The following is an 18567-nucleotide window of genomic DNA, read 5'->3' on the forward strand; positions in this document are numbered from 1 at the left end:
CAGCCCGCCGCTGCGCTGTGGGGGCCTCTCTCTGGGGCTGGCAGAGGCCGGAGCCACCGGCTCTCTCTGCTGGCGGGGAGGTGTGGAGGAGGAGGCGCGGGCGGGAGCCGAGGCTGCGCGGGTGGCGCTCCCGCCGGCGCGGGTTCCTGGTGGGCGCAGGCTCAGCGGGCCCCCTACTCTGCGCGCGGCCAGCCAGCGCCTGCTCAGGGGAGGAGCTCACTCTGGGCTGCTGGAGTGCCCTGGGCTAGGTGCCGCGAAGTCCAGCAGGGAGTGCCATTCAGAGGTGAAGCCGGCTGGGTCCGGTGGTGACTTGCAGAACTTCTCTGTCTAGCTAAAGGATTGTAAACGCAGCACTCTGTGTCTAGCTAGAGGTTTGTAAACACACCAATCAGCACTCTGTCAAAACGCACCAATCAGCTCTGTAAAATGGACCAGTCAGCTCTCTGTAACATGGACAATCAGCAGGATGTGGGTGGGGCCAGATAAGGGAAGCAGGCCTCCAAAGCCAGCAGTGGCAACTCGCTTGGGTCCCTTTGGATGCTGTGGAAGCGTTGTTCTTTCACTCTTCTCAATAAATCTTGCTGCTGCTCACCCTTTGGATCTGCCCCGCTGTTATGAGCTGTAACACTCACAGCCAGGGTCTGCAGTTTCACTCCTGAAGCCAGCAAGACCACAAACCCACAGGGCGGGACAAACAACTCTGGACGGGAGGAATGAACAACTCTGGACGCGCCGCTTCTATGAACTTTTATGAACTGTAACACTCACCGCAAAGGTCTGCAGCTTCACCCCTGAGGCCAGGGAGACCACGAACCCACCGGAAGGAATGAACAACTCCAGACGCACTGCCTTTAAGAGCTGTAACACTTACCACGGATGTCTGCAGCTTCACTCCTGAAGTCAGCGAGACCACAAACCCAACAGAAGGAAGAAACTGCCGACACATCTGAACATCTGAAGGAACAAACTCTGGACACACCATCTTTAAGAACTGTAACACTCACCGTGAGGGTCCACCGCTTCATCCTTGAAGTCAGCCAGACCAAGAACCCACCAATTCCGGTACGTAAAAAAAGCTTGTGCCAGACTAAATTAAAGCACTGCCTCTTTCATGGAGAATGTCTTAAAATTAACCAAAAGAAAAAAATTGTAGCAGATAAAAGTGTGCTTAGTGAGAGAGAGAGTTCGTTTACATTCTAGCCCAAGCTCCAGAACTTGTTGCAGATTTATAAAAGTTTGGAGAAAGCATTGAGCGTGGTCCACTCAGTACAGATCATACTTTGAGGATTACTTGGGCAAGTTAGATTTTGCTAACAAACATCCCCAACCTGATGTCTACAACAAGGACATGAAGTAATTTAGGGAATAGTAGCCTCCATTTCGTGTCATCCTCACTCAGGGATCCAACTTTGGAAGATTTCACTATGGGAAACAATGAGATGGGAAAAATAGAAACTAATGAGTCATGCACTGGGCCATGAAGGCTTTTCTTCAGCAGGGACTCTGCTCTTTTCGTGGACTTGCAGTAAATAACACCAACGTGTTTAACTTCAAGGAAGCAGGAGAGAGAACTATAGATATTTAGTGACTAACATGAATTACCTTCATGAATGTCATGGTTTTGTAATAGCCAATGGCTATGTATTTTTTATCTTTCCATTATTGAAGAATATTAAAATCTCCCAATATTAGTACAGTTCTCTATCCAAAACTGTGGGTTTTGAATGTATACATTTTTCGGACCCTGTATTTGGTGCATCCAAACATAGAATCTGGATACATATAAGTGCATACTATGTAGTAAACCTATTTAATTCAAGCATAAATTTTGCTTTAAAATAATGCGTATTGACATGACTACTCCAGAATTATTATGGTTATTATTTGTCTGCTACATATTTTATATTGTTCTCATATTGTTCCATAAGACTTTGAATTTTGCTGAGGTTTCACATTGTAAGTGTAAAAGTAAATTTAGATGGATTCATTTATTAATAAATGGATTGGATTAATACATCCATTGGATTATTAATAAATCCATTGGATTAATAAATAAATAGATGGATTCAATTTAGATGGATTCATTTATTAATGAAATGTAATGTCACAAGACTTTCTTTTAGTTTGCGTAGTTGGTACTTTTTCATTTTTACTAATTTCCCGTTTTTAATTTATTTCCGATATCTTATTTTACAACTTGTATATTTTAAACATCTTTACATTTGCATTCCCCTTATCTTTTAAAATATTTTTCTGATTTTAATTCCTTCTTTCTCTTACTTGAAACATTAACAATTTCAATATTAATTAACCAACGTCTTACACTCCTCTTGGCCAGATATCAGAATAATTTAGATAACCTACTAAACATACAAGTTTTCCTAGTCTAGTACTTTAGTTTAAACTTTGTCCTATTAGATATATTATTATGTTAGGCAGTTATTGTTTATTTGGATTTACCAATGTCATTACTCTTTGTTAAAGCACAGCTTTTCTATTTGAAATCTTTTCCCTCTGCTCCCAGAAACTACTTCAGAAAATGTTCTCTTTTAAATGGGTCTTGTGTACGTATCTGTGTAGTAGACTTTTACATTTTGTGTAAAAGATGTCTTTCATTCACATTATGTTTTTCTGTAGGTATTTTCATACTTTTTTTATTTTCTGTGTGTTTACTATTTAAGACTATATTTAAACTTCTTAACTCATTTCTTTTCCTGAACCTGATAATTATTGTTTTCCAACAGTTGTAGAGAATTATCAGAGAATTATCATCAGTTGTCTCCTCAAACAATGCCTCTCATTTTCTAATAATTTCTAATAATTTTATTATATATATATGTGTGTGTGTGTGTGTGTGTGTGTGTGTGTGTGTGCGCACGCCTCATCTTTTTTTACCTGTGTCTCCTATGTCATGTTTTAAATATTTCATCTAGGTTTTTTTTTTCCATAAACATTATGCGTGAATTTTTCAGTTCTAATTTCTAATTTGCTTATTTTTTATTAAAATATTCTTAATTCCTTAATCAGATCTTCATTGTTATTTGTTTTTGTAATTTATAAATCATACTTTTCTATTTTGGAAGTTTTTTTTTAATATTCATTTTGCAAGTCTGATACCTGAAATATCTATGTTATGCTTTTGCCATTTCTTGTTTCTGCTGCTTCTCAATCATGGTGACTTATTTCCCTATGTGTTTCACAATTTCTGTTTTCTATCTGCTTATATCATTTAACCTGAGTTTTTCCATATAAGTTTTGCTTAATGTCTGCAAGTTTTTTGTGGTTGCTATCAAATTGGATAAATTTTTAACTGTGTTTCTCACTTAAGATTTTTGATAATACTCAGACACCGAGAAATTGGATTGAAAGTTTGCATTTGGGGCAGATTATGATAACCAGTTCTTAGAGACAACTCTTTTTTTCTACTCAGTTTCCTTGCAGAGTGATGTTTATTTCTTGTTCCAAGTTATGATGCAGTCCAGCTCTTTGTGGAACCATCTGTGTGCTGCTATATTGTTTTGGATTCCTTAATGCAAAGCCGTCCTGGCCTTATTACTTTCTCTATATTTCATGAGTTCCTTGATAGGAAAACTCCAAGTGTCCAGCATTTTACAGCGACCCTTAGGATAAGGTTCATTGAAGGCGTTATTCATAACCTCTGAGTTTCTCATTTTATTTTAAAGCTCAGCATATTCATCATTTTCAAGGAAGCTTGTATTTGTGTTTTAAAATACGTTTTAGTCAACACATTAATTATTTTTGCTGACGGAGTCATTCAGCTCATTTCATTTTTGTTTGCTATTAAATCCATGTCTGTGAATATCTACTGTTACACCAATGAGGTCATAAGATATTTGAAGGAATGGGTAGATCTTACATATCCTTTTACCTGTAAACAACATTAGATTTAGCTTTTCTCTCCAACCAATACCAATCCAATTCCTGTTACTTCCTCTCCCCAAATAACAATGTAACTACTTGTAGTTTTAAACAAGAGCCATGTTTTCCTTCATTATCTTGCATGTGTTTCTGTCAACATGTCCATTGTTTTATCTAGAATACTATTCTTCCTTTATTAAATATAAAAATATACACATATATTTATATGTGTGTATATGTATATTTATATATTTACTGGATTCTTTGTGCCTAGTACTATCTAATTTATGAGATTACTATACAAATCTTAAACACATACAAAAAGACTTTGCCTTTCATTCTTCTAAGACTATGTTGAAAGAGATGGACATTTGGAAACAATCACACCGGTACCAAGAAGAGTATTAAAAAAGGAAAACGATTTTATATTGTGGGATGTAAGAAACTGTTGCAACAATCAATTTGTTGTTTCCCAGATCGAGATCAACCCTTCTGTGTCCTGACTTTAATACAAGAGAAGGACCTTGTAAATATTTCTTCTTTGCCAACTGGTGCAACGTTAGGTCTTGGAAATGGAGGGCACCAGAAGAACACTAAACGAGGAAGGAACTTCTGTTTGTGGTTGTGATCATTTATTTTATGCTCCCATGGCAAAGTTGGCAGCAGCAGAGTATTCAAGCCAGGCTCCAGATTCCATGGAAGTTTTGTGTAGGAGATTCAAGGGCACCCAAATTGAAGAAAGTTTTAGCAGGGGCATTGGAAGAGGATTCCCAGTGTGTTTCATCAGTGCGCAGCAGGCAGATTCTCTGAGAGATTTTCCATCACCCAGCAGGTGCCTTTCTAGGGAGGCTCATTGTCAACTTACTCAGTGGTTTCCTAGAGTTTTCCTTGTACCTGAGTGGGAAGTTTTCTACTTCTCTGTTTCAATCTATGACATCTCAGTAAACATCTTTGATATCTAGTAGGCCACACCATACCTTGTTTAATAAAGTTTGAATCTCATTTTTTTAAGTTTGTCTCTTTAGGATTTGTCCTTGATCCTAGAGGTTATAGATTATTCCTTACACTTGTTATGTCTGTATTCTTTAGCTTTGTCTATGCAGTTTTAGTAGTTAATTAGGTATAGCTAGTTAATAGTTCTTCATATTAGATGCTTCTTATTCCATTTGCTGATACAATTTCTATCTCCTTGATGAAACTGCCCAATACAAAAAGGCACATGACAGCAGAGAGCTCTATTATGCTCTGGATATGAAGCATAAATTAAAAAGATTACTCAATTGATCTTGTAGGATTTTCATTTTGGAGTAACAACATCCTACTTATCCTTATACCTGAAATTAATAATATATGAGGATATAGAAATATATATGTATATATATATATGAAGTAATATATTTCAGCATATTAGGCATCGATCAATGGAAAACAGCAATCCTTGAAACACTGGGAACAAATCACACTCTACCTTAATCTCAGGTCACTTCAAAGCTATAGCACATGGAAGGGAAAACAAAGTGGAGCTTATTAGCTGCCCTGAGTTCACGTGATAACTCTGAGAACTCAGAGAAAGCCAAGTGGGTAGAATATGCAGGGCAAAGTATCAAAGAGAAGAGAGGTGCACAGAGAAAAAAACTGAAAAATAGTTCTCCCCCTCTTTTCTCCTCTTTCTCCTCCTTCTCATCCTCCTTCATCTTTTCGTCATCCTCATCTTCTTCTTTTACTTTGTCCTTTTCTTCTTCAAAAGAAGATACAATCGTCCCAGTATCATTTGCTGAAAAGATTATCCACACATTACTGAGTTGCCTTTGTACATTTGCAAAAAATGATATGTGAACACAAATGTGGATCTATTTCTGTACTCTGTATTCATCCTACTTGATCTGTCTTATGGCCAGGACCACAAGCTCTCAGTCACTGCAGCTTTATAACAAGTCTGTCTAAAGCTCTCTCCTTTCTCAAAGTTACTTTGGCTAATGAATGTCCTTTCCATTCCATATGAATTTTATAATCAGCCATTTATCAGGGCATAAGGTGTTAAATGGTCAATTAGGGCAATGAGCCAAATGGAAAGTAACAAAACTTTATTCACTTACTACAATAGTACAGGAAAGAAAGAGACAAAGAGAAAAAAAGGATTGTTTCTTTTTTTTCTTTTTAATTTTTATTTTACATTTGGGGGTACATGTGAAGGTGTGTTGCATATATAAACATGTGTCATGGGAGTTTGTTGTGCTTATTATTACATCACACAGGTATTAAGCTCAGTACCCAATAGTTAACTTTTCAGCTTCTCTCCCATCACCCGCTAGTGTCAAGTAGACCCCAGTGTCTGTTGAATCTTTCTTTGTATTCATAAGTTCCTATTATTTAGGTCTCATTTATAAATGAGAACATTCAATATTTGGATTTCTGTTTCTGTGTGAGTTTTCTAAGGATAATAGTCTCCAGCTTCATCCATGTTTCTGCAAAAGACAAGATCTTATTCTTTTTTATGGCTGCATAATATTCCATGGTGTGTATGTACCACATTTTCTTTATCCAGTGTGGGCAGTTAAGTCGATTCCATGTCTTTGCTATTGTGAATATTGCTGCAATTAACATTCGTGTGCATGTGTCTTTATGGTAAAATGTTTTATATTCTTCTCATTATATACCCGGTAATGGGATTGCTGAGTTAAATGGTAATTCTGCTTTTATCTCTTTGAGGATTTGCCATACTGCTTTCCACAATGGTTGAATTAATTTACACTCCCACCAATAGTATTTAAGGGTTCCCTTTTCTCTGCAACCATGCCAGCATCTGTTGTTTCTTGCTTTTTAATAATTGCCATGCTGACCGGTGTGAGATGATATCTCATTGTGGTTTTGATTTGCATTTCTCTAATGATCAGTGATGTTGAGCTTTTTTTCATGTTTGTTGGCCACATAAATGTCTTCTTTTAGGAAGTGTCTGTTCATGTATTTTGTCCACTTTTTAATGGGGTTGTTTTTCTCTTGTAAATTTGTTTATGTTCCTTACAGATGCTGGGTATTAGACCTTTGTCAGATGCATAGTTTGCAAAAATTTTCTCCCATCCTGTAGGTTTTCTGCTTACTCTGTTGATAGTTTCTTTTGCTGTGCAAAAACTCTCAAGTTTAATTAGATCCCATTTGTCAAATTTGCTTTTGTTGATTGCTTTTTTTATCTTTGCCAAATCTTTGCCTGTTCCTAGGTCCTGGATGGGATTGCCTATGCTGTCTTCTGGGGTTTTTATAGTTTTGTGATTTATATTTAAGTCTTCAATCCATCTCGAGTTAATTTTTACTTATGGTGTAAGGAAGGAGTCTAGCTTCAATTTTCTGCATATGGCTAGCCAATTATCCCAGCACCATTTATTGAATACGGAGTCTTTTCCCCATTGTTGTTTTTGTCAGCTTTGTCAAAGATCAGATGGTAGTAGATGTATGGCCTTATTTCTGGGCTCTCTATTATGTTCCATTGGTCTCTGTGCCTGTTTTTTTTTTATTTTTATTTTTTAATATTTTTTTAACAGTACCATGCTGTTGATTGTTTCCCTAATGCTCCATTTTTCCCAATAGAATGACACTGGACAAGGTTCTGTCAGATGACATGAAGCCCAGGAGGGGAGAATAGTATCATCTCCCTGCTGAAAAGCCCTAAATACAAGGCTCCTTCTGCATTATGAATCCAGGAATAGGACAGGTGAGGGAGAGGAAGACGGGCTAGGAGTGGAAAAGTACTGACTAAAAAAAATTGGAGGAAAAAAGTATCTTAGTCAAGTCTACAATCACCCCTCAACAAGACCTCCTTTGAGGTTCTTGAAAAGCCTTCAGCCAAAGATTCACAACAAGGAGACCTCCAACAGGAATCTCCTAGGCTAAGAATGCAGAAATACATATGAGCATGGCTGTACTGGTGGATGCCTTAGTGCTTGACTGTAACTCTCTCCAGAAAAGTAAAATGCACTGGCTGTGCACCAAGTCTGATGAGGAGGGCAACTTTCCTTATGAGGCCTACCAGTAAAGTCTTTGAAATTGCCTAATTACAAAGGTCAGGCCTAAAGAATCACACATAGGATTCTGCCCCAGAACCAGACTCTTCAATTCCGCCACTTGATTCTTCAGGGCCTGAGCCTGAAGCATAGGCTACCTCATAGGAATCAAAACAGTTCAATTTAAGGGACTATAATTACACTAGTTAATTTGTCTCAGACAACAGTCAATGACCAGAATGATGACTAAACTTTAAGTAGGGTAATCAGACATGCCATGGAAGAGTGAATATAGCCATAAGTTCCAGTCATTATTAAGTCAGAAAAAGATGTCCCAAAGCCCAATAGAATCTATTGTAGAGATCCAAGAGACCAATTGATATGCTTTGGCTCTGTGTCCCCACCCAAATCTCATCTTGAGTTATATTCCTATAACTCTCATGTGTTATGGGAGGTACCTGGTGGGAGATAATTGAATCATGGAGGCAGTTCCCCCATACTGTTGTCATCGTAGTGAATCTCACAAGGCCTGATGGTTTTATCAGGGGTTTCTGCTTTTGCATCATCCTATTCTCTTTTTGCCTGCTGCCATCCATGTAAAACAGGGCTTGCAGCAATTCCCTAAAAAAGGCACTTCTCATTTGCTACTTATATTTGACCATGCTGCCACCCCCTTTTCAATGTTGTACCTTTTTTTAATATAATTATTGATATGTAATTCTCCATGCATGACCCTATCACGGCCTTTCATTCTCAGCCATGTGGAACTGTAAGTTCATGTGGAACTGTAAGTCCAATTAAACTTCTTTCTTTTGTAAATTGCCCAGTCTCAGGTATGTCTTTATCAGCAGCATGAAAATGGACTAATACACCAATCTTCTTATGTTTTTATATGATTATTTTTAAAATCTGGCCTGAGACATTGATCAGTCATAGCACAGCTCTGGCCAGTAAGTTAAAGCTGCCCTAAATGGCTTCTAGGATTGACGCTGTGTCATGATGGTCAGGGTATAAACATAAAGTACAATCCCAGCGGGCATACATGGTGCCACTGTAAATAAATAGTTTACACTGTTAGGGCATCCTGATCAGGATATACATTATTTAGTCAGTCAGGTTAACAGCACCCCCATGATGTTCTTGCACCATGGGGTTTTTTGTCCACTCAGAAGAATTTAATTTAGTCCTTGCTTTCAAAAGGACTAACTGAGACAGTCAGTTGTGAACAGTTTTATTTGTTCATGACATTAGTTTATCAACCTCAGGAGTGTGAATGACATCTGGAGGTGTTCTCCGTGGAAAATCCAAGAGCTGAGGTCACCCCCTGCTGTCTCATAATCAGCATTATCAGGTGTGATCCTAGTCTCAGCAGTCACTTTGAACTTGATGTGTTCACAGCAGTTTAGAAAGGTAGTGCAGGGAGGTGGTGGTGGTGTGTGTGTGTGTGTGTGTGTGTGTATGTGTGTCTTTCCCCAGAATGAACAGAAAACTGTCAGAAGCTGATCTGGAAAATAAAGATCATTAATGTCTTGGCCTGACCCTACCTTCACCCCACCACACACATCTCCCCAGGTGTCAGCTGGGGCTTTGTTTGTTTGTTTGCCCACTGCCACTTTGTTGCTTCATTCAATAATCAAAATTTCTTACTTTCTTAATTTTCTGCTATTCTCACCAGACTTTTTATTCAAAAGAGTTACAAGCAAGATGTACAATAAAAGCAGTTTAACATAAGTAGTTTTTATACAATATATCCAGAAAGACACAATATGTTTAAGAATTGATTGGGACAAAATTCTGAAAAATTTTAAATGGGTTTGCATAACCTCTTTCAGTCCTTCCTGTTTAAAGCCATTCTGGTCTGCTATCAATTTGAGCCTTCATAAAATGGTAGAAGAGAATGAAAGGCCATGATAGGGTCACGCATGGAGAATTACATATCAATAATTATAAAAGAAAGGTATAACATTGAAAAGGGGGTGGCAGCATGGTCAAATATAAGTAGCAAATGAGAAGTGCCTTTTTTAGGGAATTGCTGTAATGAGACCCTACATTGCTTCCCCATGATGTACAGTCTAGGCTGGTTTTCTTGTTTCCTCCCAGTCGTCACTTAAGCCTATCATTTAATTATGAATTGAAAGGTTAACCACCCCTGCAAGTTGGGATTGTTATGGAACATGGAGATTCTGTCATAGGATCCATGAACTCAGTGATATGCAGCTTTGGCTGCAAATATGGGGCTATTAACAGATGCATTGTGCTGAGGGAACATAAACAGAAAACAAATGTGGACTTGCCAGGACTGGATAGTGTGGCTTGAGTTAATGGAAAACATCGGAATCCAAAAAAAGTGTTGATTCAGTGGAACCCTGTAGAGGGGATGGGAAGCCTGATGTGATCTATTTGCCAAGAAGTCCCTTCCTCACTGGCTCAAGAGATATATCCCTTTGACCAGGATGTGGCAGGTAGGGCAGTTTTGTTTTGGTGGTGTTGATATGGTTTGGATACTTGTCCCCTCCAAACTACATGTTAATATATGATTCCCAATGTTGGAGGTGAGGCCTGGTAGGAGGTGTTTGGGTCATGAAAGAGGATTCCTCCTGAATGGCTTGGTACACTCCCCACCATAATGAGTTCACATGAGATCTGATTTTGTAAAAAGAGCCTGGCATCTACACTCCTCTTGCTGTCTCTCACACCATGTGACACACCTGCTTCTCCTTCACCTTCTGCCATGATTGTAAGCTTTCTGTGGCCCTCACCAGAAACAGATGTTGGCACCATGCTTCCTGAATGCCCTGCAGAACCATGAGCCTTTAAAACATTTTGGTTTCTAAGAAACAGAAAACAAACAAACAAAACACCCCACAATTTTTCTTTATAAATTGCCCAATCTCTGGCATTCTTTCATAGTAGTGCAAATAGACTAAACAGATTGTCTTCTGATAGAGTAGCAGTTTGTGTCTCTAGGTTCATGGTAGGATGGTGTCTGAATTTCCATGGGCTGTCCTCTTACAGATCCAGAAGGCTATCAATTCTACATGTGCTTGTTCTGGGAGAATAATTCAGTCTCATGTTCAGCTGATGAGGTTGGGTTTGCTACCATTTATCAGCATAGGTTTTGTTTGTTTGTTTGTTTGTTTTTTGACAGTCTTGCTCTGTCTCCCAGGCTATAGTGCAGTGGTACGATCTCTGCTCACTGCAACTTCTGCCTCCTGAGTTCAAGCGATTCTCCTGCCTCAGCCTCCTGAGTAGTTGGGAGTACAGGCATCTGCCACGGCACCTGGTTTATTTTTGTATTTTTAGTAGAGATGGGATTTCACCATCTTGGCCAGGCGGTTCTTAAATTCTTCACCTCGTGATTCACCTGCCTCAGCCTCCCAAAGTGGTGGGATTACAGGCATGAGCCACCACGCCTGGACTAGCATAGGGTTCTTTTTTTTTTTTTTTTTTGAGACAAAGTCTCGTTCTGTCGCCCAGGCTGGAGGGCAGTGGCGTGATCTCGGCTCACTGCAAGCTCTGCCTCCCAGGTTCAAGCCATTCTCCTGCCTCAGTCTCCCGAGTATCTGGGACTACAGGCGCCCTCCACCACGCCCGGCTAAGTTTTTCTTTCTTTTTTTTTTTTTTTTTTGTATTTTCAGTAGAGACGGGGTTTCGCCATGTTAGCCAGGATGGTCTCAATCTCCTGACCTCGTGATCCGCCCTCCTTGGCCTCCCAAAGTGGTGGGATTACAGGCATGAGCCACCACGCCTGGCCTAGCATAGGGTTCTTTGTAGTGATCATCCACATAAGTAACAATGAGTTTATAAGTAGCAGATCTGATTTTTGCAGAAATGTCTTGTTTCCACAGGGAACTTTATTTTATATGCTAGTCTAAGGCTTGCCAGTGGCCTGATCAAATACTCAGGCCATGGTGTGACAAAAACCAAGAGTCAAATGAAATATACTATATTAGTATGTTTAAGAGTTGGTCAGGACAAATGGGCCTGGACCATAGATGTGGCCTGAATAGCCATTCCTAGCACATGATGCTCTGCCCATTGTTTATGGGAGACAACAACACTAGACGCTGATAATCAGGTCTATGTTTTATTTTGAACAGCGTGTATTTATTTTAATGCTTATTTGCATGTCTGCTAATTTCAATTGAATGCTATATATTGTGATTTTTGCCTTTCAGGATGCTGTATACATTTATATTTCTATTAATGTCTTTTAGCTTTGTTCTATCATACAGATAAGTTATTGGGAAATAATTTCATTTTTTAAGGACTTACTTTGAAGATTTGTAAGATGAGACAACAGCAGCATTTTGTCTAAGGGTAATTATCACGTACTACTGAGGCAAAACTCTTTGACTATTATCACCAATCCCTTTGAATCATCAGGTTTTGTGTATTACCTGGAGAAAGCTGTCAGTCTCCTGGCCTGTGTAGTCTCTTGGTACTGTTTTCACTAATTCTTATTGGTGATTTGTTGCCTAACTTCTGGTAGTTTCTTCACATACATTCTTGACAACTCCTGACTACCTTAGGAGGATCTAGGTCCATCTATTTAGGACAAATGGCTCATAAAACTAAATATAAATTGAAAATTTTTACAACGTCTAAGAGGAAACTCAAGAAAAAAATCTTAAAGACATTTGCTTAAGTAAACATTGTTTTATTTCATTTAAGATGAAATGAAACCACCAAAAATATACATAAAAGAAAAATTTTGATAAGTTCTACTTCATTAACATGAGAATCTTCTTCTTTGTAAATATACAAGTAATAGAATTAAAAAAAGCAAGCTACGGGCCGGGTGTGGTGGCTCACGCCTATAATCTCAGCACTTTGGGAGGCTGAGGCAGGTGGATCACTTGAGGTCAGGAAATCGAGACCATCCTTGCCAACATGGTGAAACCCCATCCCTACTAAAAATACAAACATTAGCTGGGCATGGTGGTGTGCGTCTGTAGTCCCAGCTACTTGGGAGGCTGAGACAGGAGAGAATTGCTTGAACCTGGGAGGCGGAGGCTGCAGTGAGCCAAGATCACACCACTGAACTCCATCCTGGCAACAGAGCAAGACTCCATTTAAAAAAAAAGGCTACAGCCTGGAGGAGAAAAGATTTACAAGTAATGTAAGTAACAAAGGTTTTGCATTAATAATTCATAAAGAACTTTCAAAACTCATTAATAGAAACCATAAAAAAATTTAAAAATCTATAGCTAAATGCAAAAAATTTGCAGCTATGTCACAAGATTATATGTATTTGTGTGTGTAAATATGACCACAGAAACATTTTCAACATCATTTTAAATATTTTCCACATCATTTTAATTAATGTAATTAAAACCACAATGAGATACAACTATACAACTGCTACAATAGCTCAAAGTTAAAAATATATATAACAGTGTTGCAAGTGTTGGCAAGGCTACTATGAAACTTGAGCTCATACACTCCTTGTAGCAATGTAACATGGCAGCCACTTTAGAAATCACTTTGGCAGATTGTTTAAAAATTATATGCATCTAGCTTATAGCCTAGCTATTTCATTCCTAGGTATGTGTACAAGACAAAAGCATGTATCCATGCAAGGACTTGTATATGACTGTTTATAACTGATTTCTTGTGATAATCAAAATATGAAAATAAACCAAATGTCCACACACATGAATGTATGAACAAATTGTGGCATCTCCATACAATGAAATTCATCTCAGCAATGTAAATGAAAAGTACTGTTAGTACCTGTACCCACATTTTTAAGATAACTCTTTAAATTATCATATTGAGTGAAATGCACCATGTAAAAGAGTACATATTGAAAGATTCCACTTCTGTAAAGTGGTAAAAAACAAACTAATTTATAATGACAGAAATTTGAGCGTGTGCCTAGGTTCTCATAATTAGGACATGAACATCGTTGGGGGAAGGAGAGGGAGACATCATATGATTTACACAAATGTTCAACAATCATGTGAAAGAAACAATTGTAAAAATTTCAAGACTATATTTAGATAAACTATTTTTTAAATTTATTTTTATTTGTATAAATTTAAGGGACACAAGGACAGTTTTGTTACATCGATATATTAAATAGTGATGAGGACTGGGCTTTTAGTGTATCCATCTAAATGGATATACTATAAAGATAATAATGATATGATATATGTTTTACTCATTATTTTCTCATACCCCACCCCCTCCCACCATCCCACCTTTCTTGAGTCTCAAATGTCTATCATTACACACTCTATGTTCATGTGTACCCATTATTTGGCTCCCACTTAGAACTGAGAACATGTGATATTTGACTTTCTATTTCTGAGTTCTACTTAAGATAATGGCTGCCAGTTCCATCCATATTGTGGCAAAAGACATGATTTCATTATTTCTTGTTGATGAACACTATTGCATCATGTATATATACATTTTCTTTATCCAATCATCCATTTATGGACATTTAGGTTGATTCCAAAGCTTATTGCTGCAATAAGCATAGGAGTGCAGATATCTCTGCTATATACTGATTTCAATTCCTTTGGATATACACTCACTAGTGGGATTGCTGGGTCATATGGTAGTTCTTTTTTTTATTATTGTACTTTAAGTCCTAGGGTACATGTGCACAACGTGCAGGTTTGTTACATATGTATACATGTGCCATATTGGTGTGCTGCACCCATTAACTTGTCATTTGCATTAGGTATATCTCCTAATGCTATCCCTCCCCTCTCCCCCCACCCCACAACAGGCCCCAGTGTGTGATGTTCCCCTTCCTGTGTCCAAGTGTTCCCATTGTTCATTTCCCACCTATGGGTGAGAACATGCGGTGTTTGGTTTTTTGTCCTTGCAATAGTTTGCTGAGAATGATGGTTTTTTGATCAAAATAAATTTCTTTGAGAAAGGCATAATTTCAGAAATAGTATCATTGCCATTAGATATTAACTAATAAAAGAAAAATGACTACTGTTTATTCTGTCATATTTTCTCTGAGTTCTGATTTTATGATTTATGACAGCATTTGGGGTTCTTTTGTTTTTCAGATTTTCACTTTATCTGGAGTGGGGTGAATAGGTAACTGAAATATTAAAAACAGTTCAAAACAATATTAAATAATGACACTTATACATTCCAAAGAACATGGAATTATTACTATTCTTAAATGATACACTCTTATAATAGGTTTTCCAGTTTTCACAGACAAGCCAATATGAGCAATTTATTGTTATGAAATCGTGTGTTTTTAACGTTTGAATGCTGAAATTTGTAAATGATATTTCTGTTCACGCCAATAACCTGCTATAGATCAAATTTATCTCCTTCAGAGTTTATTCAGAAGGACTAGAGAAAGCCTTCAAGACACAAAACCATAATAAATAAATTTCTTGTACTTAGCAAGTTTAAATGTTTTTATGTTCCATTTGTAGTCATATATAAAAACATATAATATGGAAGATCTTTGACATTTTGTAGGTCTTTTGTATCAATACAAAAGTCAACTTAATTCCATTCTTTAAAGCACACTGAATTTGTATTTTAACTTTTTATTAGTTTTCTTTTGAAAAGAGTTAAAAGATTTTTTGAATCCTTTTTGGAATAGACTAACATGATTTATGCTTTCTTTTCCTATTTTCCTTAAAGCTCTCCCCACCCCTTAACACAGGCTTCCAAACATTATCTTTCTAAAGGTAACTCTAGGAAGGGTTATGATTAAGTATCTGAAACATAGCAATGTTCACCTTATAATGTAATAATTTTTGTATGCATGATAAGCCATATTTAATTTTAAAACTAAATAGAAAATTGAGAATTATTCAGAAATAAGAGTAATCATTATGCAATTGCTATCATTAAGCATGGTAGCAATTAGAATTAGAAAGGGGAAATAATTCAGTCTCTGTATGTTGGATAATTAAGGAGGTTAGTACTCCTGATTATGGTTGTCAAATCTAAGAGCAGGGTATATTTTTCACAAAGTGTCCTCTGAGGAGTTACACACCAGAAAAACTTTAGGCTGATAATTAGAAATGAATATACCAAGGCGTCAAGGACTCACTCATACCCACTAATCAGGTGTTACCTGAGCAGGACAATAAAACTGCATTTACATAGAAATTCATCAGTTGGTTGTTAATTATATCATTATTTAAAAATACAAAATTATTGCATATTTTCCAGTGGATTACCTTTAAAACTTTATTTATGTTCTTTGATCTTGAAAGAGCAGTTGTATACTGTATTGGAATTTAATAATTCTTTCTCTGTTATAACACCATTTAGTTATCTATAGCCATTCTCAAGAGTAGAGGTAGTCCCAGCCCTGGCTTCAAATTGGGGCTTCTAAACCAAAAATGAAATTCTTAACCCCCCGAGTCCCTCAAGGTCTGATAAGAGACATTTACCATCTACTATCTCGGAAGCCTACTACTTAGAGGCTTCATCTATGTAACAAGAACCTTGGCTTTCACAACCCTATTTATCTTAACTGTAGCATTTCTTTATGCTGCCTTCAGCTCTTCAAGCAAAGTTTAAGTCTTTCAACCAATTGCCAATCAGAAAATCTTTGAATCCACCTATGACATGCAAGACCCTACTCTCCATCCTTCAATGTGTCTCATCTTTCCAGGCTGATCCAATGTTATTGCTTTATGTATTTGCCTGTAACTTCTGACTCCCTGAAATGTATAAAACCAAGCTGTAACCCAACCACCTTGGGCACATGTTCTCAGGACCTCCTGAGGCTGTTTCATGGGCTGCCCTCTTATTTACACTTGCAGAATAAACCTCTTCAAATATTGTAGAGTTTGGCTTTTCTCATCAACAGGCTTAAAGCTAAACCTCCCATCTTTCATAGGAACCAATTTCTTAAACTCCACTACACAGTTTTATTGCCTGAATTTCTATAGGTCTTCAGTTTTATTTAGCTATGCTCAGTGTTTTGTTTTACTATTACATTTCTGGTTAACAAATATGACTATCTTGTATTTGAATCTTAATTCTATTTTCTTTTTTCTTGCTTATATCTATTATTCAGTGTATCTGTTGAAGTCAGTGTCATTCAGAGTTGACTCTCCACATTTCTTGATCTAGAAATTGCAAATACTTCTCAACTGAAATTGCAAAAATTTCAGTCCTCAGGAACACACATACAGTATGTTTTTGTTGAGTGGAACAGGTTTAGAAGCAGCAGAAAGCAATGTTGCTTAATTTTGAACTTGTGAGGAAAGATCTTAAAGCACACACAACAAACACAACAAAGTATAAATCATAAAGATAACTACCGATATATTTTATTAAATATATTTTCCTTTGAAAAGAGTTAAAAAATTTATATTTATATATCTGTAGATATAGAGATATAAATATCTGTAGAGAAAATAATTATAACATACACAAGTTAAAATCTGGAAGAAGGTGTTTTAAATGTATAAATATTTAAAAGGATAGATATTTAAAATATACAAAGAATATTTGAAATAAATAAAAGAACCAATAGAAAATAGTGATCATAATGTTTGATTGTTGACTTTAAGAAGAATAAACTCAAATGGCCAATAAACTATATAAAAATATTTTCAACTTTTTAATAAATTCAAATTAAAAGAAGGTAGCATATCATACCTATCAGATGTCATATACATCGATGGTGATATTATTATACGTGTTGGTCCAGATATGGAGCAAAAAGAACTCTATGCTATTCTAGTGAAGAGCAAATTTGTCAAACGTTTTTCAGGCTTTGCAGTGTCTCACTTGAAGATTATTTTGAAATGCTATAGAAATCTAACTTTTGTTCATATTGTAAATGCCTCATAGAAATTCCTGTGTACAAAGGAACTTCCATAAAATTATTTATTGGACTATTGTGTGTTACATGAAAATGTTTAAACAATCTAAAATTTCATGAAGAGAGCAATTAAATTAAAGCTTATTTACAAGATGAGGTTTTTATAGAAAAAAATAAAACTACATATATCAACAGGTATAAATCTATAAAAAAATCAAAAAAGTATATTACAGAATATTCATACATGTTGATGCCACTTTATATATATTCATATATGTTGATACCATTTATAAACAATTAAAAACCTGTTCATGGGTGAATATATTCTAAAAACATGGAAAAGAATGATATATCCTGATTTAATGGTAGTGGTTATCTCTGAAACGGAGTGCGGAGAATGTTGTCAAGGAGATTATCACAGTGGTCTCAAGTACATATGTAGCATTTTATTTTTCATAAAAACAAGAACTGATATGACACAATATTAAGACTTTTTAAAGTTTGTATGTAAATGACTACTGATTGTATTGACTTGTATGCTTATTTATATACTTTAATGTTCACTATTATTTTAAATTTATAATACATGCAATAATTATAAATTCATATATTTAGTATTTAAAATACATTTGTCTTGCAGAATCTTGAGTAATCACTAAGTTTTTTTTTTATTTTACTTTAAATTCTGGGATACATGTGCAGAACGTACAGGTTTATTACATAAATATACATGTGCCATGGTGGTCTGCTGCACCCATCAACCCATAATCTACCTTAAGTATTTCTCCTAAGGCTATCCTTCCTCATCCCCCAACCCCTGACAAGCTCCAGTGTGCGATGTTCCCCTTCCTGTGCCCATATGTTCTCATTGTTGAACTCCCACTTATGAATGAGAACATGCGGTGTTTGATCTTC

The 18567-nt window shown here is 36.7% G+C and overlaps 1 protein-coding gene across 7 annotated transcripts in view; it reads left to right on the forward strand.

The window, feature by feature from the left end:
* The first annotated feature begins 477 nt into the window (after positions 1 to 477).
* LOC129532903 (uncharacterized) overlaps positions 478 to 18567 on the forward strand; it is a 175584-nt gene continuing 157494 nt past the window's right edge. For all 7 annotated transcript variants that reach the window (XR_010133258.1, XR_010133256.1, XR_010133260.1 and 4 more), the window contains exon 1: positions 478 to 1062. Coding sequence is in view for 2 of the 7 variants with exons in the window: in XM_055384154.2 (XP_055240129.1) it covers positions 877 to 1062 (186 nt within the window). In the remaining 5 variants the exon portion in view is untranslated. The remainder of the gene's footprint in view (positions 1063 to 18567) is intronic.

Source organism: Gorilla gorilla, chromosome 3, assembly GCF_029281585.2.
Source record: "Gorilla gorilla gorilla isolate KB3781 chromosome 3, NHGRI_mGorGor1-v2.1_pri, whole genome shotgun sequence".
Lineage (NCBI taxonomy): Eukaryota > Metazoa > Chordata > Mammalia > Primates > Hominidae > Gorilla > Gorilla gorilla.